The 25,037-nt window shown below is 44.0% G+C and overlaps 2 protein-coding genes across 2 annotated transcripts; one reads left to right on the forward strand and one right to left on the reverse strand.

Annotated features, from left to right (window-relative positions):
* Positions 1-8,394: 8,394 nt before the first annotated feature.
* Positions 8,395-11,658, reverse strand: timm29 (translocase of inner mitochondrial membrane 29). The gene is made up of 2 exons (XM_038709878.1): positions 11,455-11,658; positions 8,395-9,453 (listed from the first exon to the last, which is right to left on the reverse strand). The coding sequence occupies exons 1-2, from the start codon at positions 11,558-11,560 to the stop codon at positions 8,777-8,779; spliced, it is 783 nt and encodes a 260-aa protein (XP_038565806.1). The 5' UTR covers positions 11,561-11,658; the 3' UTR covers positions 8,395-8,776.
* A 227-nt stretch (positions 11,659-11,885) lies between these two features.
* yipf2 (Yip1 domain family, member 2) lies at positions 11,886-19,222 on the forward strand. The gene is made up of 9 exons (XM_038709874.1): positions 11,886-12,160; positions 12,418-12,483; positions 13,612-13,772; positions 13,863-13,943; positions 14,079-14,166; positions 15,438-15,554; positions 15,659-15,825; positions 16,759-16,941; positions 17,030-19,222. The coding sequence occupies exons 2-9, from the start codon at positions 12,453-12,455 to the stop codon at positions 17,117-17,119; spliced, it is 918 nt and encodes a 305-aa protein (XP_038565802.1). The 5' UTR covers positions 11,886-12,160; positions 12,418-12,452; the 3' UTR covers positions 17,120-19,222.
* Positions 19,223-25,037: the final 5,815 nt, after the last annotated feature.

Below are 25,037 nucleotides of genomic sequence, written 5' to 3' on the forward strand. Positions count from 1 at the left end.
GGGGGGGGGGGGGGGGGGGGGGTGTCTGGGTGAGAGGAGTGTTGATCGATTCCAGGCTTGGTATTTTCCAGACAGGCTGAATGGTAAAGGTCAAAGGTTAGATGCTCTTGTTTCCTATGAAAGAGAGGCTCTGTGTGTGTGTGTGTGTGTGTGTGTGTGTGTGTGTGTGTGTGTGTGTGTGTGTGTGTGTGTGTGTGTTTGCATGTGTTTTTTCAAATCTCTAGTCATACAAAGCCATGCAATTGAAACGTTCGCTCTCAGAATACTTCTCCGAGAGGATATCAAATGATTATTATGTGGAATGTAAATCTACCAGCTGCAGGTCAGATTTCCTGTCATTTGAAAGGAGTTCTGATTATGTTGCTTTAAACCAGAACTCCTTTCTTTTCTTTTTCCATAGTGGAAGCATTTTGTGTGCTGTCCTCACCTCCGGTGGATACTGCTGCTGTTGTTTACTATAAACTTTCAACAGCATCTTCATTTGCAACATAACGAAGATGTGGCTGAAATATCTGTTAAAACCTGTCAGCTACTCAAAGATTCACTGATATTTTCCAGTGACGATCTGAACTGCTTACCACTTAGAACTCTAACAACAGCTACTGATTGTGCAGGCAGGTGGTTGAGTGTCTTGCTCAAGGGCACGTGGGGAAAAGCTATAAATAATCCTGCTGCTGCCGGGCTATAATCTGACACATTGGCTCTACAACACCGTGCACTTGCGTGTGTGTGACTGTTTGCCTGTCTGTTTGTATTCAGCTCCATCCAGACTGTGGCTGCTCACATAACTACATTGCATTGACGTGGTGATGACAACACACACACAAACCACAAATGTCTTCTTAAACTAGAGGTGTGTCCTTTCATCGTTTTGGCTAGATTTATGATGCATGCATTTGTCAACACATACACGTGGACACACGCAAATCTAGACAGGTAAAAATGCTAATCGCAGCCACACAGACAGTGATGTCTGAACACTCACATCTCAGGTAACAGCAGCCAAAAAAAAAACTTTTAACACTGCTGACCTTCACACCCACACACCAAGGAAGAGTGTATTGCATGCCACACATGCATGCAATACACATCTCACACAGTCGTACAATGTTGAGTGTTACATCAAGGTTGCATCTATTGAAAAATGCACCAGGTCCCGTGTGTGTGCATGCATGGTTGCGTGTGAATGCTGAATGAGAAGACAGATTGTGGCGGCTGGACTGTGAGGTAAATAAAAGGGGGGGGAGGGTAAAGGGAGACACAGAGACATGGTGTGGGTGGTGGGGTGGAGGAGGTGAGTAAGTTAGTGAGTGGCGGTCCTCCCTCCCTTCCTCCTTCACTCACTCTCCCACTCACTTGCTCCCCTTCCCCCACCTAGGACTTGAACCCGTGACCCCCCCGGTGAATGAGTTCAAGGGAGGCACCGCCATTACTGGGGAAACTGCTAGTATGTGTGTGTGTGTGTGTGTGTGTGTGCTTGTGCATGTGAGTGAGAGTGTGTTCAAAGTGAACTGAGTTGAGTTCACTGGTGTGTGTGTGTGTGTGTGTGTGTGTGAGAACATGTTTAAGGACAGAATACCAGTGTTTCTTAAAAGTTCATTTTTTCGATGGGAGTTCTGAATTAGAGATAAAATTATTCATGCAAATAAATAGCGATGGCCCTTCCCCCACTTCCAGTCTCGCTACCTGGCCCAGACTGGATCAATACTTTAATCTAATTGTCATTCACTTCCACTGGGACTGCCAAACACACACATATGCATGGCACACACAGCACATGCAACATGCATATCTATACAGGCGACAACATGAATACACACACATACTTCTAGAAAATAAATGCACACTTGGAAAAAAAACACGCACATCCTTCACACACAAACAGCCAATCACATGAGAAATCATGAATGGAAACCCCCATTGTGTGAATGCACTGCCATGTTAGCATGCAACCTCGGTGTCCTTTACTACATCCACTTCCATGCTCAACTCCCCACTCTTTCCCTGCCTCCCTGGGCGTTCCTCCTTGGCGTTGCATCATGCATGCACATCAGTGTCGGCAAACATCCGGTGACACACTGTCACATCACATTTATGTCTGCCAGCAAGCAGCCTCTCCCAAAGAGTGACAATGGAAAGTAGATGTCAGGGCTGCTCGGGGATCAGAGCCCTGCCGCATGCACAGCCTGGAAATTGGAAATAAATGTTCAGACTGACTTACCCAACATCCTCTTCTGCAGGAGCAGTAGTGTCTCCGTTCGTCTTTCTCTGCATTCCTCTATCTCTACACCTCCTTCTTTACCCCTCCCATTGAAAAGCCAAGCCACCACTCTCTCTCTTTCATCCTCTGTTCTCATCTTTCACTCACCACCTCTTTTCCAAATCCCTGCTCTTCCTCACTTCCTTCCTTCTCCTTGATTCTCTTCCTCCTCCTACTCTACCTCCTTGTCTGTCGTTTATCACTCTCTTTCCCTTTCTTTCTTCCTCTCCGGTGGCTCTCCGGTGTCTTCTTCCTGCTGCTCTAAACTGCAGGCTGTCTGACGAGAGAGAGAGAGAGAGAGAGAGAGAGAGAGAGAGAGAGGGAGGGAGCGAGGTCGAGAGAGACCGAGGAGCAATGGGAAGTGCAAACCAGGACACACACAGCCCCTGTCAGTTTGAATGAATATTGTGCACACTCGGCTTGTCTCTCCTCCCCCTTCTCTTTCTCTCTCCCTCCCTCTCTCTCTGTCTACCAGACACCCCTCCTCCACTCCTCTCTCGCTTTGCCCTCCTTCGCTATCTCCTCCTCCTCCGCCTCCTCCCTCGCTGCTGCCTTCAAACATGTTCACACTCCAAGACTGACTGACATTATAGAGCTGCACTTACTGACATCCCCCCAAGACACACACACACACATACACACACACACTTGGCACTCTCCCGGACCCAGACAGTTAACCCTTTTCTGTTCGTGTCTGTTTGTATCAATTATCATCTTCATAGTAGATGCTGTTTTCCAAGTGCCACTCCTTGTCTCCTTTTTGTATAATGTCCTAAAATTACTACTAAACTACTACTACTATTATACAACTACTAAAGTTCATAATCTGCCGGGTCATATTTTCACCATCATTCAGGAAATGTATATTTAAATCTAGAAAATACACAATATGTGAATTTACCACAGATTCACATACACACACACATTTTCCCATGTCAAATATCTGAAAGTCTCTTTCTATGTGTGTCATGTAAATTTGTTTCACGTGTGCTTGCATGAATTCATCTCGTGAAATATCTGAAAATTTCTCAACATGTGAGCTCATGTGCTGTTTTGATATTTCATGTCTGACATATACATCTGGATTCTATGAAAATCACACGTTCTCAGATGAGGGGAGTTTATCAGATGGGAAATGGTGTTTCCCATTGGATTTATCACATGTGAAATGTGCATCACATGCGGGCCGACATTCAAATGCCATGTCTTACATTATAGATTTGGAATAGCTAAAGATCACATGCGGCTGAAAGGTTTTTCCCCTGTGAACCTACATGTAAAAAGTATGTCAGATAGGTGATGTCAGATATTTGAAAATCATGTCTCTTATCACATGAGCAGTGTATTCAAATAAGACAATATATGCAAACTTGATGTGTTTCTCGTGTTGCTAAATTCATATGTACGTTTTAGGGGTCATGTTCTAAATCTATCTAGAACCACAAGAAAAGGGATCATTTTAGCAGCACTTTCCAAAAATACACTTGAATCATTGAAACATTTTGCTTCTGATATTTCTATTTTCACTTTCACATGTCACGCTTGCTTTGTTTCACATAAGTCAGCTTGTTTCAGGATTTTCTTAAGTCCAGGCACGTGATGCTGTTTGAAGCAACAGTGCTGCGACCATTCTCTGTGCATCAGTCTGTAGATGATCTAATTCATTAACAGTTATGAAAGCATTTTTTAAATGTTTCTCCAAAGTAAATCTCTGTTTGTGTGGTTTGCATCCATCAACATCACCCGCACACTGCCCTCTTTACTTGTATTTTCAATTACACCCTTCCTTTACCCTCCTCCATCTTCTGCAACTTATCCCCCACTCTTTCCATCTTCTTCCCTCCTTCCTTAGTTACATATTGATTAGGTCGATTAGTGTGTGTGTGTGTGTGAGTGAGTGCACACTAGCCTGGTCCTGTTGTGGTCAATGAGGTCAACATGGTGGCCAGACAGACATCCCCACCCCCTTTGGGGTTTTCTATTTTTCTTGGGGGGTGGAGGGTTCCCTGCCTCCTCCATCACCTCCTGCTCTCCCTTCTTCTCAGGGTTAGTGAGTGTAGTCAAGGTAAAGGAAATGTTGAACTACAATGTTGGCGTCTGTCATGAGCTCACCCAACAGCTCAGTTGATAGCTGCTGACATAAAATTAACGCAGTGGCTTGCAATGTGTACCACAGCATCACATCATGAGCTTGATGTGTTCATGTGGCAAGAAGCACAATCAGACAGTTTCACCCACTGAGATGAACATTAAAGCTGTCGTGTGTTTCAAGATATCCGTTCCCTGATTTGGTTGTAATGTCAGGCTGAACCCTCCAAATTCCCTCACAGTAAAGTGAGGCGTTTTCAAACTATTAGCTGGAAGAAATTGCAATAAACCTTAAAGATCAATACACTTGTTGTCAAAAACGTGCATTTACACACGTGAAAATGTTGCAGATTATTGTTTGAAGACAGTCAGGTGATGTCCCTCGCCTCTCCAATCTTGTCTTTGCATTGAAAGAAAAGAAAAAACAGCATGCTTTTCAAACACCACCTGACAGTAACCGCCCTCACTGACCCCTCTGGCTAGACTCGCTGTCTGTGTGGCGGAGGGGGCAGGATGGATGGGAGCGCAGGGGTCGATAGAGGTCATAAGGCAAAGATTGAGTGAGATGCACACAGAAGAAGCTCGGAAGAATGCAACACAGGAGGGAAGCGACAGACACCACACATTCAGATTTTTGTACCTTTTCACTCACTTCCTCAAAAAATTGCTGTGGTACAGCTAAATGTGAACATGGTGCTAAAATATGAACTGAAGTTGATTGTAAAACAGTATTGGAGAATCTATCTTTTGTTTATATTTCAAGACATTAATGCTAAAATGATGATGCTTGATGTTTTACAGCAGCAAATAGAACAGAAGCGGTCATAATGCTTTTTAGCAGCAGGGCTCTAGGGGACGGTCAGTCAGCCGTTTGGGCAGTCAGTCAATCGGCCGGTCATTCCATCCACCATTTTGGTCCTAACAGAATATCTCAACTACTTTGGTGATCCACTGACTTTTCCTCTAGCGCCACTATCGGGTTGACATTTTGTCTTTTTGTTGAAATGTCTTTGTTGATCTATTGGACGGATCGCCAACAACTTTAGTGCAGACATTCACATTCCATTCAAGATCATTTGTAATCACTCTGGTGACTTTTCATCTAGTGCCATCATCACATTGTCCCATCAGCCTCGACTCTGCTATTTGCTAATTAGCATTAATCACAGTTTTAATGCTAATAAGCAAATGGTAGCACGCTAACACACAAAGTTAACATGGTAAATATCATACCTGCTATAAATCTGCATGTTAGCTTGCTTGCTTGTGTTAGCATAGTATGACTCTACGTCTTCTTTGCAACCTGAGACCAACTGTAACCCTCCATCTGCATGTACCAAGCTGTGGTTTTTATTCCTTGTAGTGTTTCAGCCAGGTAGGTTGGTTTACAGCAGCTGTTAAAAATGACAGATTCAATACACTTCAGTGGCTGGAGGACGGCACACTCCCCACTATGAGCAAATAAGCCAAACACAATTTCTATCATTTATTTTAGATTACAGAGAGAGGGGGATCTGACCTGTGAGACCCCCGGCTGGAATAATTGTCATTATCTCTGCAGATTATTTTCTCGATTAACTGATAATCATTTGTACTATAAAATGTCAGAAAATGGTGAAAATGCCCATCACAAAATGTCTTAATATGTTCAGATCTAATTTTGACTCTAGGCCACCAAGATGCTCTGCACAATTTGTAATACTACACAACTGCAAGGTTTTTTAAAGGTTTTTCAAGTCTGTGTGTTATCCTACACTAAGCTCACATGGCATACGTACGTTGCCAGAGTTGTTGTTCACTGTAATCATTCTTCCTCTGTACTGATGGGGAAGCAGAACCTGCCTAACGTGACTCCACTGTAGGAGACAGGACCACAGAAGTCCTTAAAGGAATAGTGTTCATTTTAAAGAATATGTATAGTGACTTTCCCTACGCTTACACTCTCATGTCTGTATGGTCGATATGAATATATGGCCAGGTCAGTCAGCCTGGCTCTGTCCAAAGGTAACAATACCTGATTAACATGTAATATCTTGTTTGTTTAATCAATACAAAAGCCCGATGTATAAAAACATGTTACCAGACTAGCTTTCCCCGTTTCCAGCTTTGTTTTAAGCTAGGCTAATTGCCTGCTCTCTTTAGTAAAATCTTTAGCTTAAGACATGAGAGTAGTATAAATCTTCTCATCTAATGTTTGGCAAGAAAGTGAATAGCCTAAGTGTGTTTCTCAAAATGTCAAAATATTCATTTAAAGTGCTCAGAAAAATTGAAATTGAAATTCCATGATATCTGGGCCATGATGTCCATCTGCCGAAGAATATCATGTAATAGAATTGAAAGAACAGCTACTGAATTGTCTTTGAGGTGAGATTGCTTTTTCAAATGACCTATTGTGTTTACATTTCAACGTATCAAACTGCAGATCAGACAGTAGATCTTAAAGTGATTCTGCAGCTCCATTATCAGATTGTGAACCTCATTCAGATCACATCATATAATGGCTTACTGATGTTTGATAATGTGTGCTCACTAATCCACATTAGAGTCTTATGGGATGTGAAATTGTGGTTGTTAACCAACGTCCATAACAATGAACCTGCTGGGGCTGGGCTCATAAATTATTTTGCAATAGAGTGCCCTCTGGTGGCTACATCCTAAAACACCAGGCCACGGACAGACTGGACAGAAATCCAGTTAACTACTGAGAACCACAGGCTGGCCCCTGAACTGTGACAAAGTGACATCTGATAGCCCCTTCCAGTGAGTCAGATCAGTGACATCATGAGTCTCACCTTTGACTCCATAAAGTGAGAGACACCAAAGTGTCAGAGACTGACAGAGACTGAAGCAGTTGTTCTCAGCCTCTTGTGACCTCTTTACAAAAAGCAGTGTCTAGTTGGAGCCCTTTGTCATGTTCCAGGTGTCTGTGAGCAGTTTCACCAAAGACACATTTCTCCATATAATAATGTCAACAAAAATATAATTTCATAAATCATATTAGTCACAGGGGCGTTCTTAAAAACTTGGTACTTTAAGTACTTGCTACTTCTACTTCTTTTTTTGAATGGAGAACTTTTACTCTTTCACTCCTGATTTTGATCATATTCAGGATTTGTTGTTTATTTTTGTATAACTCCCTTCTAGTCTTTTCAACCACTTTTACACTACATCTGCATTCACCATTCACACACACTCAAACAGAAACTAACATTCACACAGCCACCAGAGGCAATTCAGGCTTCAGTATCTTGCCCAAGGACACTTCAACATGCAGCCTGGAGTAGCCGGGGATTGAACCGTCGGATTAACGGGCAACCCACTCAACCTCCTGAGCCACAGCCGCCCCAGTTTACATTTGTACTCTTCTGCTGAGTTGTAGTGGGGCATATTTTCACTGTCTTGTCTCTCTCATAAGAGTCTGTAACGTAATGAATTAAACTTGCAGTGTGTAAGATGTTGAGGTATACTGTGTATTAGACCCAGAGGTGCGTTCTGAACAGCCATTTTCTTTGCTTTTATCCGAGCAGTTGAGGAAAACCCAGTTTAGTTAATGTACCACTTTCAAATAAATAATGTTATTTTGATCCATTTGCTGAAATAAGTCTGAAATGTTGGTAATGTAGTTTTATTGACAAATGACTGAGTGAAGCTAAGGAAGCACCAGCCCACATGACACACACTGGCCCGAATAAGGTGTTTAAATGCCATGTAATATTCTGGTTTCTCACGGACTACTCCGGTAGCAATATTTTAATTTCTAAAAAACAGGACCTACCCAGGTTTAAGAAACCAGCATATGTTTACATTCCCAAACACATATGTGGGATACCGGATTGTAACTGAAATACTAATTCCAGTGTAAACGTACTCAGTGGGACAAGTTGATGTATTGCTTGGTGAGACATATTTTTACAGGTACAGAAAACACAGCAAAATGCATTAAAGGGAAATGTGGGAAAATACTAAACTAAGAAGAGGTCAACAAGCAGTTTGAAGGAAAGTGGGTACGCAAAAAAAGTGGGTGGGAAAAAAGCATCACACATTTGTTTCTTAAAATCCCTTCGGAGTAAAAGACTGAAGGCTCTCTATATTTTTTATTAGAGGTGTGAGACAAGTGAGATAAAACAATTGTAAGACATCTGGAGATAATTGACAGATTTACTGACACATGGTTCACGGTATAGATGATTTGCAATGCTTTCTATAAAACAAAAAACACATTGGAATAAATAACACAACTAAGGCTTTTGGGTTGCTTTGACTAAAAGTCGCAAATGTGTCCTCTTGCCTTGGCGGTTTGTGGTGGCAGCAAATAGTTTTATTCCTAGCTGAAGAACATAAGCTAAAAGTGGTTTGTTGAATCCACACTGCATGACGAATAAGAATAACTCCCCTGATACAGTTTTGTATCCAGCTGGTCCACTGCACTTATGCTCGAGTCTGTTCTTCTTTCAGTGCTTTTGTTTGGCTCTCATCACTGATGCTCTCCTCCTTTCTGTCCACTACATTTCTTTCTTTGTCCTCGTCCTCCACTGTCACGGCAAACCACGACTCTCTGTGCAACCTCTCACTCCTTTCCACTTCCTGAACACTGGGTGGCGAGGTTACCTGCATGTGCGCTGGCAGGTGCTTGAACTCGTCTTCGTTCACATCATAGTCCTTCATCTTTGAGCCCAGGATCCACCATTGGCCAACAAAGCCCACATCTAGCACGCGCTGAGGGAGCTCCCTCCAGGGTAATGACAGATTGGAGCACTGGGCTTCGTACAGTGCGGTGTCTGGGTCGTAGTCGGTTCGGTAAACCAGAGAGAGAAGACCCAGGCTGGCATGGTGGAGCTGGCCCTCGTTACGAAGCTTCACTAAACTCTGCACGTGGCCGTCAGAGGTCGCATTACGGATCCATGGTGACAGCATGCCCAGTTGGTTGGAGCGCTCCAGCAGGGCGGTTTCAAAGGACGACTGGTCAGGGTTTGTGTAGAAACAGGCCCAGGCCCCGCCCAGCAGGGTCACGTATACAGAGGTTTTGACCGGTCGCTCCCACGTACCAACAACAATCTCCCGACATGCCTCTTTGTAGTCAGAGACCAGGCCGCGACACCAGACACCTACAGACAGAAGGAAGGGTGCAGATTTAGTGTGTCCCAATACATACATAGCATCTCAAACGCAGTACCCCAAAAACACCAGGACGTCCTACCGCATGTGGTCATTTGTTGCAGTTTGCGCAGCATGAGTATGAGCAAGAGGGTCAAAGTTCAAGACGCAATGTTATGACCAAGTAGTACATCCCAGCTGTATGCATACTGCATGCAACAGTACGTACTTTGTAATGGCAGCTGCTTATTTCTATGTGCATACAGGGAAAAATATGTTTCAGAGTTCAAAGTATTCATGTAGTTTAGAATAAGTCTGCTAATCTAATGAAAACAATTCAGCTTAGCTAACTATTCAGTAGGAACATGGTCGATTTATTTATCATTTTACAACACAGGGTTGTGTAAAAGATTAAGTTGTAGTTCCCTTTATGCTACTCACAAAAAAGGAAAACTTCGACAAAAATAATGTCGATGGGTGAATAAAAAACACGTCAACAACTATTTTACATGTTGCAGTGCTGAGGATGAATGTAGGAGTCTCACAGCTTGAGGAAAGAAGCTGCTCTGCAGTGTGGTGCTGTGACAGCAGATATTTCTATATCTCTTCCCAGAAGGCAGCAGGGTGAACAGGCTGTGGCTGGGTGGGTACTGTCCTTTAGTATCCTTTGGGCTCTGCGTAGGCACCTCGCCTCACCGATTTAACTGATAGAGGAGTACTACTATCTACCGAGCATCAGTGATGCTGGTTTTAATCAACCGCTGCAGAGCCCTCCAGTCCTGGGCCGTGCACATCCCATGTTAGTGATATTTCCAGTCAGGATGCTTTCTGTTGCTCCTCTGTAAAAGCTGACAAGAACTTGGTGTGGGAATTTGGCCTTCTTAAGCTTCCCCAAGAAACACTGCATGTAATTAAGTAATAACTAATCTCCACAGTGTGGTGCAACACATTTTAATTTAGTGACGCAAAAACCTCCACTTAGTAAACACTTAAGTTATAACTAGGTTAGGTTTAAACGTATAAACAACTGGTGCAACCGGCTCCAGGGGGCCAACCATGTGGGGCCACAGATTGCAGCTTTCATTGCAGTTTCAAGCGAGTGGTGAAAACCCAGTTTCTTTGTCCTATTTAATGTTTTTACAGCTGTGATTTCCTATGAATGTCTCTAGAATAGCATGGCACGCAGACCCTCCTCACTCAAACTGAACACCAGTCTCCCCGGAGTTGACATGTGGTGAACAGTAGGGCTGGACGATATGGCAAAAAATGTTATCACGATAAAAAGTTTAACATCTTTAAATATCAATAATTATACGATGAGTATCAAATTGGTATTTCTGTCGAGTTTAAAGGCTGATTTTTGCTCCCGAGTGAAAGTAGAAGAAACCTGATGCTTAATTGTGGTTTAAACTCTTCTTTATGGTCAACACTTCAGGCCAAACAGTGGCTCACTTCACAAATCAGAGGCAGAACATTCAAAACAATTATTATTCATCAAGATAAACATCTTAAGAAAAAGTCATAATTCGTGTATGATACAAGTGAATAAAATCAAACATTAATTGAACATTTGTTATATTGATATTGAAAAAATTATATTGCTTTCATACTACAATTGTTTTATTGTCCAGCCCAGTGAACAGACTAAGCTATGCCAGTCAGTGTCAGCTGTTGTGGTATGAAAAGAGCCAGGACATGATTGATAACAACACCTATGCTTAAGTTGTGTCAAGCCACCAACACACAGTTGTAACATTATGAAGGAAACACATTTCAGTTAATTTAGCATGGGAATCAGCATCTTCATCGGCTTATGATCGCAATTACAGCAGCTCCTTGAGAACATCACTCTTATCACGTTTCCCTTCAACAAACATCATGTGAGCAGTGGATTAGGTAGCAGGATAAACTAATGGTTAGTTACATGAACATGTATGTGAAAAGCTAGCTAGCGGTGTCCCTGGAACCTTACACTAACTAACGTTAGCTGTCGTGCGTGCTCAGTTTCTCACCAGCTTTACTGTTCTTCAGTCTTTCCCATCTGCTGCCTGCGACCGGAGCAGCCGCTGTTTCTGCCGCCGCACAGAACATCCTCCTCACTACACGCAACGAAGCCATTTTGACAGATTTTATTCACTACTACGGTCACCTTCACGCAGAACAAACATCCCGCTTGTCAAGAAGACAGCTCACATGGAGCCAAAATGGCGGCCAGAACGTGAATCGGTTTTAATCTTCCGACAGAAAGCTTTACCTCGCAAAACGTTCCGCTTGCTGTCACTTGAATTGAAAGAGTACTTGCAACAAAATTATGAAAATATGTTTTTTTATTTAAATTGTAAATGCATACAATGTAAAACAGATATGTGCATTACACAATACGCTATATTTAATAAACAAACCAACTTCTAAAAGGAAGATGGTCCACATGACAGCTTTGTTTACGTGGTGACGTGTACCGGAAGACGTGTCAACTACACCATGGATGTATAGAGACTACACTGCGCTAGCTATAAAAGACATTCTTTAGCTGTGTAATAATATTATCGGTAATTTTTTTAAACCTATATGGGCATACATTTACGTTAACTACCGTCACATCTTCGAACGAATGAAAACCAATAGTGGTAGTGTGCATTCAGCCTAGCTAGTGTTAGCTGTCACAGCTTTGTGGGCACTGTCACGCCATCATCCTCAGGGACATCCTGCTGCGGACAGGTTGGTTGTAACCTTTGTTTTTCTGATCACCACACATAATATAGGGAGATTTTAAAGTTACGGCAGAATTAAGGTGTCTGGATGACTGTAACTTTATATGTAACTGTATTATTGTTAAATAGACGCTGCTTGGTAAGTTAACAGATGTTTTATCTGTAAGTAGAAGACATATCAGTTGACTCGTAAACTGTGCCCAGCCTGCTGAGAGCTGGAGAATGTGAACAACTCTTAACTCCGTGTTCTTCGTCTTCTCCTAGGCATCGCATGAGTGTGCTGATTGATCACTGAAGCAATGGCCAGTCCAAATGATCTACAGTTTCAAGGTGAAGACTGTGAAATTTAAATTCATGTCTCTGCTGCAGAGCTGGTTTGTTTTCTCCTCCGTGTGTCTGGCTTTGCTTCTTTCATTCCCTAATCAGATCTTATGTTCCATGTGTTGGTGTGGCCCTCTTAGACTGAGGGGTGAAGCTGCACCAGGCTGTCATGTCAGGCGAAATCACAAAGTTTGGCTCCCTGTAGCCCCTGGTCTAATGTAACTGTCTCCTACACTATAGTGAAGGATTAGTGGACAATGAGGTCCTCAAATTCAAACACTTATATCACATTCTCAAATATATTGTGTGACAAAACATAATGGTGACTCTCTGCGAAGGATCACCTCTGGAAAAAATCCAACTGTCCTGTATGTCCTCTTTTCATTTTTCTCAGCCAATAGAAAGTGAGATTAGTGGTTATCTTTTAACCCACCTTGTTTTCTATTATCAGTCATCATTCCTATTGGATCCTGACATAGACATACGTACTTAACAGTACTTACTTAATCTGTGCAAAGTGTGTTTCATTCCCGACAGGATTCCTGAAAGTGTCGATGCTTTTACACTTTTATTCTAGCACTGCAGCTCAGAATAACGTGAGCCCACTTTGAGGTGATAATTGGATGTAAATATCAAACCCTCTGGTGTCTTTTAGTATAAAAAAGGAATCCACACTTTGTTAATTAGCTCCCATGATTCTAAATGCATTATTTCATTCCAGGTAGACCTCATCAGGCATGAACTGCTTTTCTTCTCCTCACTCCTCTGTTCTCTGCTCTGGCAGCAGAAACAGTCTCACGTTACTTTTAACTTTTAAATTTCTAATGAGCATCACGTATCCAAAATATTTTGTTCATATACACTATAGGCATATATAATTCCCACCCTTATTTATTGCCAACAAGGGAGTTGTAGAGCGCCCTCTGGTGGACAAACTGTGCAACAACAACTCTCATAACATTGAAAGATCCATATCACCGTTTCTTTTTTAATTGTCATTGATTGTCTGTTATAAACACAGATACTGATATATCTGCAATTAGCTCATATCGGCCCCTTAATGTGTGCACGCTGGGCCCCGTTGTAGCACCACCGCTATAACTAACTCCCTGTGTTTCTTGATGTGTGCCTGTGTAGAATTTGAGGAAGCAGAGGAGCTGCTGTCTGCAGACCCTGGGGCCTCCACACTCAGTATGGCTGCCTCAAACACCGCCACGACAGCAGCTGCAGCAGCAGGAGGAGAGGACGTGAAACTAGACCTCTCGGAGGATGAGGAGGGTCACGAGGAGAGTTCAGAGGTGCGTAAAATCTATGTTGACTGATGACACCTAGGTTAAAAGTCTTCATGTTTTGTGTGGACAGCAGCTGAAAGATGTCTATGCTTCCAGCTGTTAGGGGGACAGAAAGCAACTGGTGGCTTCTGGACCTTTGAGTACTATCAGTCTTTCTTCAATGTGGACACAGTGCAGGTATGATATGATGCTTAGATTATTTATGGTAAACCAAGCTCAGAGAAATAAATAAATGAAGAGAATGTACATACATATTTTATCATGTTGCTTTTAGTGTTGTTCTTTTGCTTGAAACCCCATCATGTAATGCAGGTTCTGGACAGAGTTAAGGGGTCAGTGATGCCTTTACCTGGAAGGAACTTTATCAAACACCACCTTAGGAGTAACCCAGATCTATATGGTAAGCCAATGTAGTTGTGGTCAATTATATATTACATTCCCTTCATCTGTGGACTTAAAGACCCTATGAAGATGTTTTATGTGATAGTAAAGCTGGACTCATACATAGGTGTCATTTACACTACGGACGTTGGGGACATGTCCCCACCACATTTTGAAATGGCTGATTTTGTCCCCGTCACTTCTTGAAAGTATTTGTTTAAAATGTTCTGAAAGATAAGTTGCACCAAGAAATGTTAAACAAATAAAAAGGCTTTGAGAAGGTATATTTGCACAATACGAAAACAATCAATGCAATTGTTTATGAAGATTCTCAGTCATCCAGGTCATAGTTATCCAACGAAGGTTAAAATCAAGGGCAACTGGACTTGGTTGAGTTCTTCAGTTCAGAACTGAAGAAGTCCTTTGGATGAGGGACGAAACGTCTTCCAGTATCTTCAACCAAGTCTAGTTGCCCTTGATTTTAAGCTTCGTTGGATAATCAATGCAATTTAAATATAGAAGTAATGCCAAAAAAATGAACTTAAGCTAAAACAAATAAGCAGCTGATAGAAAATGTCTCCAGAACGCAGGAAATTTTGTGTTAAATGCTCAAAATCTTCTGGGGGAGGACCTCCAGCCCCCCACTTATATAGTTCAGCATTCCATGTGTATTAAAAATCTTCTCATCTTGTTTTGGACCTTCATCAAGTCTTGTGACACACCTGTATCATCTCACCCCTAATGTTAGCCTTTATGTCCCCAACCACTTTTCAACACAAAGGGCTCATAGTTGTGTTTAACGGGTTGCGTCATATGTATTTAAGTCGTAGGTCACGCTGTAGTTGAAGTGCATCTTTGATTGAGAACTTTGATTGAGCCCGATGCAGCAGTAGGAATATAAAGATTAGGGGTATATAAACACTATTTAACAAAAGTTAAGGAACAAAGCCTGTGGCAGTGTGTTAGGTGCTCTGTAACACCGCAGAGATCACCTTCTCCAAACCAGTCAGCAGAAATTTGGGAGTTGGTGTGAAGCACCTTCTTCACATTGTTGTATTGGGCGCATCTCCTCTGTGTGCGTCAAAGTCTTGATGTACTGAGAAGCGCTGGCCATCCCGGGTTAGCTGCTTCTTAGTGTGGCTGCTCTGTCCACTCTCTCCACCGCAGTAGGCATCGGATGATGGGACAGGGAGGCTGGGCAAGATTTGGCATTGACCTAAAGCAGTCACTGAAAGTCATCAGGTGTAGTAATGTGTGTGCCGTTTGTGTGTGCCGTGTGTGTGCGTGTAGGTCCATTCTGGATCTGTGTGACACTGGTGTTCTCAGTAGCAATCAGTGGGAACTTGTCCTCCTTCCTCAGTGAGATGGAGGACTCTGCCTACCACTACAGACCACAGTTCCACAGAGGTCAGTCCTCCACAGGGTCTTTGATTAACCCACATTTGTTCGTCTCAGTTTTACTGAGTAATGCTGAGTCTGCTTTCTTTCTGTGTCCGGCTTTTTGCTTGCAGTGACAATAGCTGCAGTAGTGATCTTCATGTATGCCTGGCTGGTGCCAATTGGTTTATGGGGTTTCCTGACCTGGCGGCAAGGGGCTGAGAGGCAGACTGGAGGCTATTCCTTCCTGGAGACTGTGTGTGTCTACGGCTACTCCCTCTTCATCTATATCCCCACCTCGGTGAGTCCATCACTCTCTCCTGGGTTTTGACTTTTACTAAAAGATGTCAGGGTCATCATAAGCTGTCTGTCTAGATAAACTACTCCAGTATAGAACACTAAGTGTTCTGGTGATGACACAAGGGTGAATCTGTAAATTCCATCCATCTATTTTTTTTCTCTGTCAGAAAAACTGACATTTGCTGCTGTTGTTTCCCTAGTCATGAAGGAACTTGGACCCTCAGTGAAAAAGCGATGTAGTGTGACTGCCTCCGCAAACATTAAGCTGTAAGAGCAAAAAACTAAGATTCCTTAATTAAGAACAGCGGTTTCATCTTTTTAACATTATCTTAGGCCAGTCATATCAGGTTTTGTATTTGCTAAACCTTCCCAGAGCCTGGAAAAGCAATTTTTATTTAGCAGGAAAGCACAGGCGTAGAAAAACACTAATGAGTATGTGCAGTTGGCGCCACACCACAGAAGCAAACCTGGAAGCTAGATATCTTATTTTTGGCTTATGTATTCTGCAAACAATTTCTATTCAAGTGCGTGGGCGCCATCTTTGAATCCAGAATACAGTGCCTATAATACATACATACATGGAAAATCTCATGTAGTGATCAAGGGATTTTACATAGGCTATACACCATTCATAGAGGTCAGTGGTTCATGATCAGCTGATGGATTTTCCCTTTTGAATTTGCTAAAATCATATATATGTCACCAAATCCTGTGGTTGGTCTGTTTAGCTTTCACATGACAAAGGGACCACCAGAGACCTCTTCTGAGTTTATTTGGACTCCTCTTTTCAGACGGTCTCGGTCCTGTTGTTGACAACTTTGAGCCTAATTGAACAGAAATAAACAGACAAACGCACCAGTCTTTGAAATCAACCAAACACGTCAGGTCTGAACCCTTAGACATCAGTAATCAGCAATGTACCTGTCATCTCCAGGTATTGTGGATCATACCATTTGAGTGGTTGCGCTGGACACTCATCCTGGTTGCCATAGTGATCTCTGGCTCAGTCCTGGTCCTCACCTTCTGGCCCGTTGTCCGTGACGACACCAAGGTGATGGCAGTGGCAACAGTCGCGACCATCGTGGTTTTGCACACACTGCTGGCTGTCGGCTGTAAGGTTAGTGAGCTAGGTGAATGTAGCCTCACATCAGTCGTACACATTTAACTTTGACTAAATAGTTCATTTTGTTTCTCTTTTCTTCCAGATGTACTTCTTCCAGATAGCAGACCATGTACCGCCAACGACTCCTTCAACCCCCCCGATTCACATAACACTGGCCACGCAATCCCACTGACCAATAGGAAGGAGGAGGAGTATTTGCAGGAAATGAAGGATGTCTCTGTTGTGTTTGGAATAACATGCAGATATAAAACCATGTACAGACAGGCTGGTTAAGGCAATGTTGATTATTGCCATTGTGGGATTTGTTCAATGCTTGTGTGATGAAGCGCTGGTGATTGTTGCTTGACTAATTTATCCTGGGGTGGTTCTGCTGTGACTGAAGAAGCACTTGATCACTGCAATAATTGTACATTTCTACTGTGACATTTCAGGATGTGTTGCACCGTACTAGTCTAGGATGGCTTCCTTAACACTGATTTCCCTCATTTCATCAGCAAGATGCAAACACAAGCTCAAAAAAAGACATGTTACTCATTGATAGAAGCAAAACACTATGACGTCTAAACCTAATGCAATCATAAAACCATGCTGCGACCAATCTGTCTTTTCTATAAGATATTAGATGGACAGCAGCAAAGTTGTTCAGCTTACAAAAAGAAATTACATCAGGCTGCGGCATCATTTTTGTATTTGTTAGCTGGATAAATGTATAGTTGGTTTGCAAAAAAAAGTGTTGATTTAAGAAAGTGATGACAAAGCACCTGTTAAAACTAAAATTCTCATGCGATGTGTGGAATGTTTGCACTTTAGGTTTCTACATTGTACGGAGAGGTATGGATAAGAAATATATGAAAAAACAAAAAGAGTATGGAAAATAATTTGTGTTTCCAGACTATTTCCCCTATTCTGTTTTCTAAGATGTAAAAATTTGAATTTATATAAAAAAAAAAAAAAAAAAGCAAACACCAAGGCAGAGTGTTTTTCATGGTGTATCGAGCAGGCAGCCAGCGCAGCCAAAATGTTCTCCACTGTGTGACACAGCACAGTGGCGCCCCCAGACATTTTCATCAGGTGGCCAGATGGAGCCTCTGAAAATCTTGGCACACCAAAAACAAAAGGCATAACTGAATTTAAGGAATTCTGTTATACTGTAGTAGTATATAGACTAGGTGACAACTATGTCAATATGAGAGTTGGGGAATCACATACTGACATCCTTTTTTTCTTATTCTGCAGTTAATGTTACTCATTATCTAGTCTCGCATAGCCAGACCTATTCCACACTTAGCTTTAGCACTCTGCCAGTGCTGGAGAAAGGTCTGGCCGAATCCTTTATCATTCTGGTATACAGGGAAAAACAGTTCTTGCTTGTTTGTATTTCTATAAAAGGTTACAGCTGCTAGCTTATTTATGTTTGTACCATTAGCGGCCAGATTATGGTTAGGGTAACCATTATCAGCGTGGAGGTTGCTAGTTTGGGGACGGTTTTTGTTGTTTCATGTAGCGTCTGGGAATTTGAAAATGGTAACACTCAGATAGCGGAAGGGGAGGAGAAGGCCAACTGAAGTAGTCGACCAGTGGCCCTACTTGTATTGACACTAATACAGTCTATTCCACTGAGGAATTAAAAAAGCTATATAAATTGTGTTTGCATCGCTGTAGCGCCATTTGTTGCCAAAAGTCACTTTGGTGATCCCCTAAATTCTCAACAAGCTAAGTCATTAAGTTAAAATTTAAATTTGTCCAACACTTTGGCTTCTGACCATATACCTACAAAACTGATGATATTCCCATCAGCTTCAGCAGGTCTTTGTGTGTGCTAATTAGCAAATCTTAGCATGTGAACAAGCTAAACTAAGATGAATAAAATGGTCAACGTTATACCTGTTAAACATAATGTCGCTCAGTTGTCCTGCAGCCACACAGCTGCTGGTGTAGCTAAGATGAAGAGTTAACTTATCTTTTGTTTTTGTTTCCTGTGAATATATTCCCATGAAGCAGCCTGTTTCATATGGGAAAGGAAGCCATTCCAGACAGCAGTGCAGTTTTAGGAATGTGTTTCAATGAACTATGATGGGAAAGGCGCCCCTGCTGACACCACTTCTCCTACTGAGCTCAGCCTCTTAACCTTCACTTGCAACATGACTTCATCTGCTTTAATTGCATTTATGATTTATTGTAAATTAAGGAATTGGTTTATGTTGGCAGAACTATTTATTCCCTAATATGCTGTTTAGGGTTTTTTTGTTAATAAACTTAAGAGTCTTACGCCTTATTGTTTGTCCGCAATTACTAATAGTACTTCTTTCAGGATTTCATCAATTATTGAATAATTACAGTCCCAGATATTGATAACCGCAGTGCATGCCAAGGGTTATGGGGGAGGCACAAGAGGAGGCTTTTGCTGACTCAATCAGCCTCATGAACTCCTACTACATCTGAGTCAGAGCTCTAAGTGAAAATAACTCAAGAGACACGGGGAGAACGTGCAAACTCCACACAAAGGCCTGTGATGACTGTCGTGGAAATTGTCTCTTACTGGTGAGGGATTAAGCAAATAATTGAGTAACAACCAACCGTTGTCTTTTAAGAATTTATTAATAAAAGAAAATAAACAGAGAAGTACTAAAACACATACAGCTGGTCCAGAGACCTGCTGCCTAGGGCAGCTTCAGGCATCTGGCCCCGAGCAAAGGGATGCATCATCATTTACACAGTCCAGGTTTCTATGTTTTGGGGAACAGAGATCCTTTCTCAGCCTTGAATGAACATTCCAGGAGAGGAGAGGAACAACAAGAGAGGGAAAACACCAAACAATCTAAACCCTAGTAAATGTGGACGGACTAATATAAGCATAGAAGAAGGAAAGGTTAAGGATAAAAACACAATACATATATATCTATAAGCCATAATGAGAATAGTAATAATAATTTGCAGAACATAGACATTGTTAAGTTATGAATAAGCAGGGGATCAAACATTTGTATTTGTACGCATCCTGGATGAGAACCTTGCCTATCAAATATCATGTATCCCAAATTCATAACTGACTGATGGTGTGGTATCTATAATGTCTCCTAGATTACCCTACGGGATTAAACAGGGACATCTACAAATGTTACAGATGTAAATGTTTCTTTGCAAGACTACTTTTGTGTCTGAGACCTTAGTTTTGAAAAAAACTGTTGCCTGGATCAGGTAAAAGCTTTTCCAAGTGTGTGCACTACTCACCAATCTAGTGGTCCTGTCACCGGACAGAGATTGATAATAGAGTTTGGTCTTTATTTGTAAATTAATTCAATTAGTCTTTCTGACAATCAGCTTTGACGGTTGGTTATAATAAAAGTATCCACCATCTCCACCTTTTTGTTAATCATACAACCACATCAACAGAGACTTGATTCAAATCCGGCCACGATTTGATTTCTTGTGTTAAACTAATTTGGGACCCCACGGGGCACTGCAATGGCATCTATGTACACATTAGGATCAATAGAATAAAAGTCTGGGATGGAGCGTTTCTGCCTATGAGGCTGTGAGGCTGTGAGGCATCGTATGGCATGACCAAGGTTCAAACCCAAGACGTTCTTGCTGTGAGGCGACAGTGACACTGCACCATCGTGCCACACCCAGTAACAATGCATTTAAAAATAAAAGGTACAACGTATTAGAAAATAAGCAGCTAACTGAAAGTTAAGGCTAAAATATAAGAATACAAAATGCACAGTATAATAAAAAATATAGATAAGAGTCAGATGCCTCACATGTTTCCCATGCCGATAAAGTCCGAATGAACTGAATTATTGGTAAGCAATTAGAGACCTTACTTGATCGGCTTTTTGCCTAGGTAGACTTGTTACATGACTTGAACTTTTGTTGAGTGACTTGAGACTTGTGACTTGTCTCGACTAATTTGAGACTTGACATTGAAACAGACTTGTCTTCCCACTCCTAAAGCAGGTCTGGAACAGCCTTAATGTTTGTCTGAAATCTTGTTGGGCCTAGATGACACATGTTAGAAGTGAAGACACTGAAGGTTATCTGGGTTGTGGATTTAGGTCTTAAGCTCCGAGGAGTTCACCTGTGCTTTGATATGAGCACAAGGACATTGAAAGTTAGCTCTCCCAGGGCTTACTGTCCGAAAGAGGCAGGGAATGCTTACGTAGAAGACTAGGGTAACCTCCTTGAGACTATTGGTCTACATTTATAGCTCCTGGTGACCCAGTTTTTTGCACTTTTCTGCACTTGCATTCTGAAGATAAAAAGGAGGGAAAGCTGATGATGTAGTTATTCTATAAGAATTCTATGAAAAATTGTAATCTGAAAAGTAACTAGAAGCTAAAGATGGTAGAAAAATGTAGGGGGGTAAAATGTATAATATTTGCCTCTGAGATTTAGTAGAGTAGAAGTATAAAGTAGCATGACATGGAAATACTAAGTAAAGTAAAAGTACCTCAAATTTGTACTTGATGTGTTAAATTTGCCGAACACCGAACAAGTACATTCATATTTTATTTATTTGGCAATTGTTTCCACTTGCATAAATGAATTAGTCAAAATGTGCTTTTTTACTCAGTGTTTGGAGAGACAATGGTGGGTGGGTCCAAGAGGGTCCAGTAAAGGAAAGTACATGAGTCCATTTACTTTTAATGTCCGGAGAGGAGAGGAAGCAGAGTGTCGCTTCTCGGGGGCCCCCCCGAGGAGCTGGGGCAGCGAGACGGCGCTCTCACCCTCAGCCTTTTGAGAGACGCGATCTGAGGACCGTCATCCAGTCCCGACGGAGCTCAGGGAAGACTGGGGTAGGGGAGTCTTTCTCCCCTCCCGTTTACACGTTCGGGACGCACCTGCCACCATCGAGTCCACGCCGTATTGCCTGCCCCGAGGGTCTGCAGTCAGGCGGCGTTCAGACTCACTCACCGTGGATCTTCGGCGGCTCTCCCCTGCCGTTCTGGGGCTTCAGGGGTCCACCAGAAGATCACACGAGACACCGACCACCAGCCCCAAGGAGCTGGTTCCGTTGGCAGACTTTGCAGAGGCTTGGCGGAGCCTGATGAACATTTCTCTGTAGGTCCTGCGCACTGCCATAGATGGGTTTCGACTACAGTTCAAAACCCGCCCTCCAAAATTCAACGGGGTGGTTTGGACTGTGGTCTGCCCGGAGCAAGGTCTGGTGTTGGGACAGGAAGTCTTACTCTGCTGAGGAAAGGGGCCGTGGAACGTGTCTCCCCCCCAGACAGAGACAGCCGGTTCTACAGCCGGTACTTCATAGTCCCCAAGAAGGACGGAGGGCTGCATCCTATTTTGGATCTGTGGGTTCTAACCGGTCTCTGAGGAGATTCAGGTTCAAGATGCTCATCATCCCCGCCATCGTGACGCACATCCAATCCGAGGATTGGTTTGTCACGATAGATCTAAAGGATGCCTATTTCCACGTCTCCATCCGTCCTTCTCACAGGAAGTTCCTGAGGTTCGCCTTCGGGGGTGTGGCTTACCAGTATCGGGTTCTTCCATTCGGCCTGGCACTTTCCCCTCGCACATTCACCAAGTGTATGGATGCAGCACTGGCCCCGCTGAGGCTCCAGGGCATCCAGATTTTCAACTACATCGACGACTGGCTCATCCTAGCCCAGTCTCGAGAGTTGGCGGTTCGGCATCGAGATGCCGTTCTGGCTCATCTGCTGCGTTTAGGGCTGAGGCTCAACGCAAAGAAGAGTGTGCTGGCGCCCACCCAATGGACTACGTTCCTAGGGGTAGTATGGGATTCGACAACGATGCGGGCACAATTGTCTCCGGCACGTGTCAACACCATATTGGCTGCCGTGAAAGGGGTAAAGTTAGGCCACGCCATCACTATAAAACACTTTCAACGAGTGTTGGGTCTCCTGGCGGCTGCGTCCAGCGTAATACTATCTGGACTGCTGCACATGAAACCCCTGCAGTGGTGGCTAAGGACCAAGGGTTTTTCCCCGAGGGGAAATCCTTTCCGTCTGATTTGGGTTACACGCAAGTGTCTTCGTTCCCTATCAGTTTGGTAGGAAACTTGGTTCCTGTCCCAGGGGCCCGTGCTGGGAAGGTCTTGTCGCCGGCTGGTCATTTTGACAGACGCCTCCCTCACGGGCTGGGGCGCGGTCATGGGCGGCCGCTTTGCAAGGGGATCCTGGCAGGTGCATCAGTCCGAGTGGCATATCAACTGTCTCGAGATGTTGGCGGTGTTCCAGGCTCTAAGGAGTTTCCTGCCCAATCTCCAAGGCCACCACGTCCTGGTTCGTTCCGACAACACAGCGGTGGTGGCCGAATCACCAGGGCGGTCTGCGCTCGCGCCCTCTGTACAGACTGGCGCGTCAGATCCTCCTGTGGTCCCAGCAGAGGTTACTATCGCTCAGGGCGATGTATCTTCCGGGGACGCAGAATCAGGGAGCAGACCTGCTGTCGAGGCAGGGGCTGAGGCCCCGAAGTGGTGGAGCTCTTGTGCATAGAGTTCGGCCCCATAGACGTGGATCTGTTTGCGTCTCAAGAGACTACGCACTGCCCGCTATGGTTTTCTCTCATTCCTCCAGCCCCATTGGGTCTGGACGCCATGGTACATTCGTGGCCGAGGCTACGTCTGTACGCTTTTCTTGTTCTGGAGCGGGTCCGCCAGGACAATGTCGGCCTACTGCTCGTAGCCCACGTTCTGGTGGTTCTCCGACATCATGTTGCTCCTGGGCGGCCCGCCGTGGCAGGTCCCTCTGAGGCCCTCTGAGGCGCAGGGCCGGGTTCTTCACCCTTGCCCCGCCGTGTGGCCCCTGAGGGGGCACAGTACCTAGAGGCGGGTCTAACAGCCGGAGCAGTCGAGACCCTCCTCAGCTCCAGGGCCCCGTCCACACTGATCCTCCGTGGTGCCCGGAGGATGAGACCTGCGACTCGGTCCAAGGTTCTCACTTGGGATCTGGCGGTGGTTCTTGGGGCGTTGGCTGAGGCACCCTTCGAACCCCTGGAGTCAGCTGAGGCTAAGCACTTGACCCTTAAGATGGCCTTTCTCCTTGCTATCACCTCTCTGAGGAGGGTGGGGGATCTCCAAGCGCTTTCGGTTTCCCCACAAAGCCTGGAGTTTGCCCCGGGGAATATTAGGGCTATCCTGCACCCTCGTCCAGGATACATCCCTAAAGTGCCTTCTTGTGCGGCAGGGTCCACAGTGCTGCAGGCATTTCATCTCCACCTCATGTGACGGCAGAGGACGGGAGATTTCATCTGCTCTGCCCTGTCAGAGCACTGAGTATTTACACTCTGAGGTCCACCCGTTGGAGGAAGGCTGACCAGCTGCTAGTGTGTTTTGGGTCCCCCAGGGCTGGGCTGCATCCAAACATACTATTAGCAACTGGATTGTTCAGACTATTTCCCTGGCCTATCAGGTGCGCGGTTTGCCTTCACCTATGGCTGTGAGGGCTCATTCTACCAGAGGCATGGCGGCCTCTCGAGCCCTCCTTTCCGGGGCCTCTTTGCAGGATGTTTGTTTAGCGGCTGGCTGGGCCACTCCGCACACATTCATTCGGTTTTACAGTCTTGACCTTCCTTCGGCACCTGGCACTCGTGCGCTCTCCTCTTAGTCGTGCCACTTTATTGCACACTGGGGCAGGCGGGGTTTTCGGCACGGTTTAGTGGGTATCTCGTTCCCATAGTGTCGTAACCGACGCAGTTCGAGTTCCCTCGAAGGGGAACATCTCGGGATACGTATGTAACCCTGGTTCCCCGAGAAGGGGAACGAGACACTGCGTCGGTTACGACACTATGGGAACGCCTCTAGGCGTAGCAGGTCTGAACGTGAATGAAATCACTCCAATCCTATTGGCTTGTTGCTAGAACGGTAAGGTGTGACAGAATAACCGGAGGAGTATAAAGCACACCTTTACACACTCATCATTAGCTTAAACTATGAAGAAGGCGCTTCAGGCGGGGAGAGAGGTGTGGCGGGCCGACGCAGTGTCTCGTTCCCCTTCTCGGGGAACCAGGGTTACATACGTAACCCGAGACGTTTGTCACGTGTATCCTGGCGCTAAATTCATCAAGTCCGACCCAGTTTAATAAATAATGTTGTATATGGTTCTCGTTTC

Source organism: Micropterus salmoides, unplaced genomic scaffold, assembly GCF_014851395.1.
Source record: "Micropterus salmoides isolate LMB-PRFRI ecotype aquatic unplaced genomic scaffold, ASM1485139v1 Ms_hic_scaffold_10, whole genome shotgun sequence".
NCBI classification, from domain to species: Eukaryota; Metazoa; Chordata; class Actinopteri; order Centrarchiformes; family Centrarchidae; genus Micropterus; species Micropterus salmoides.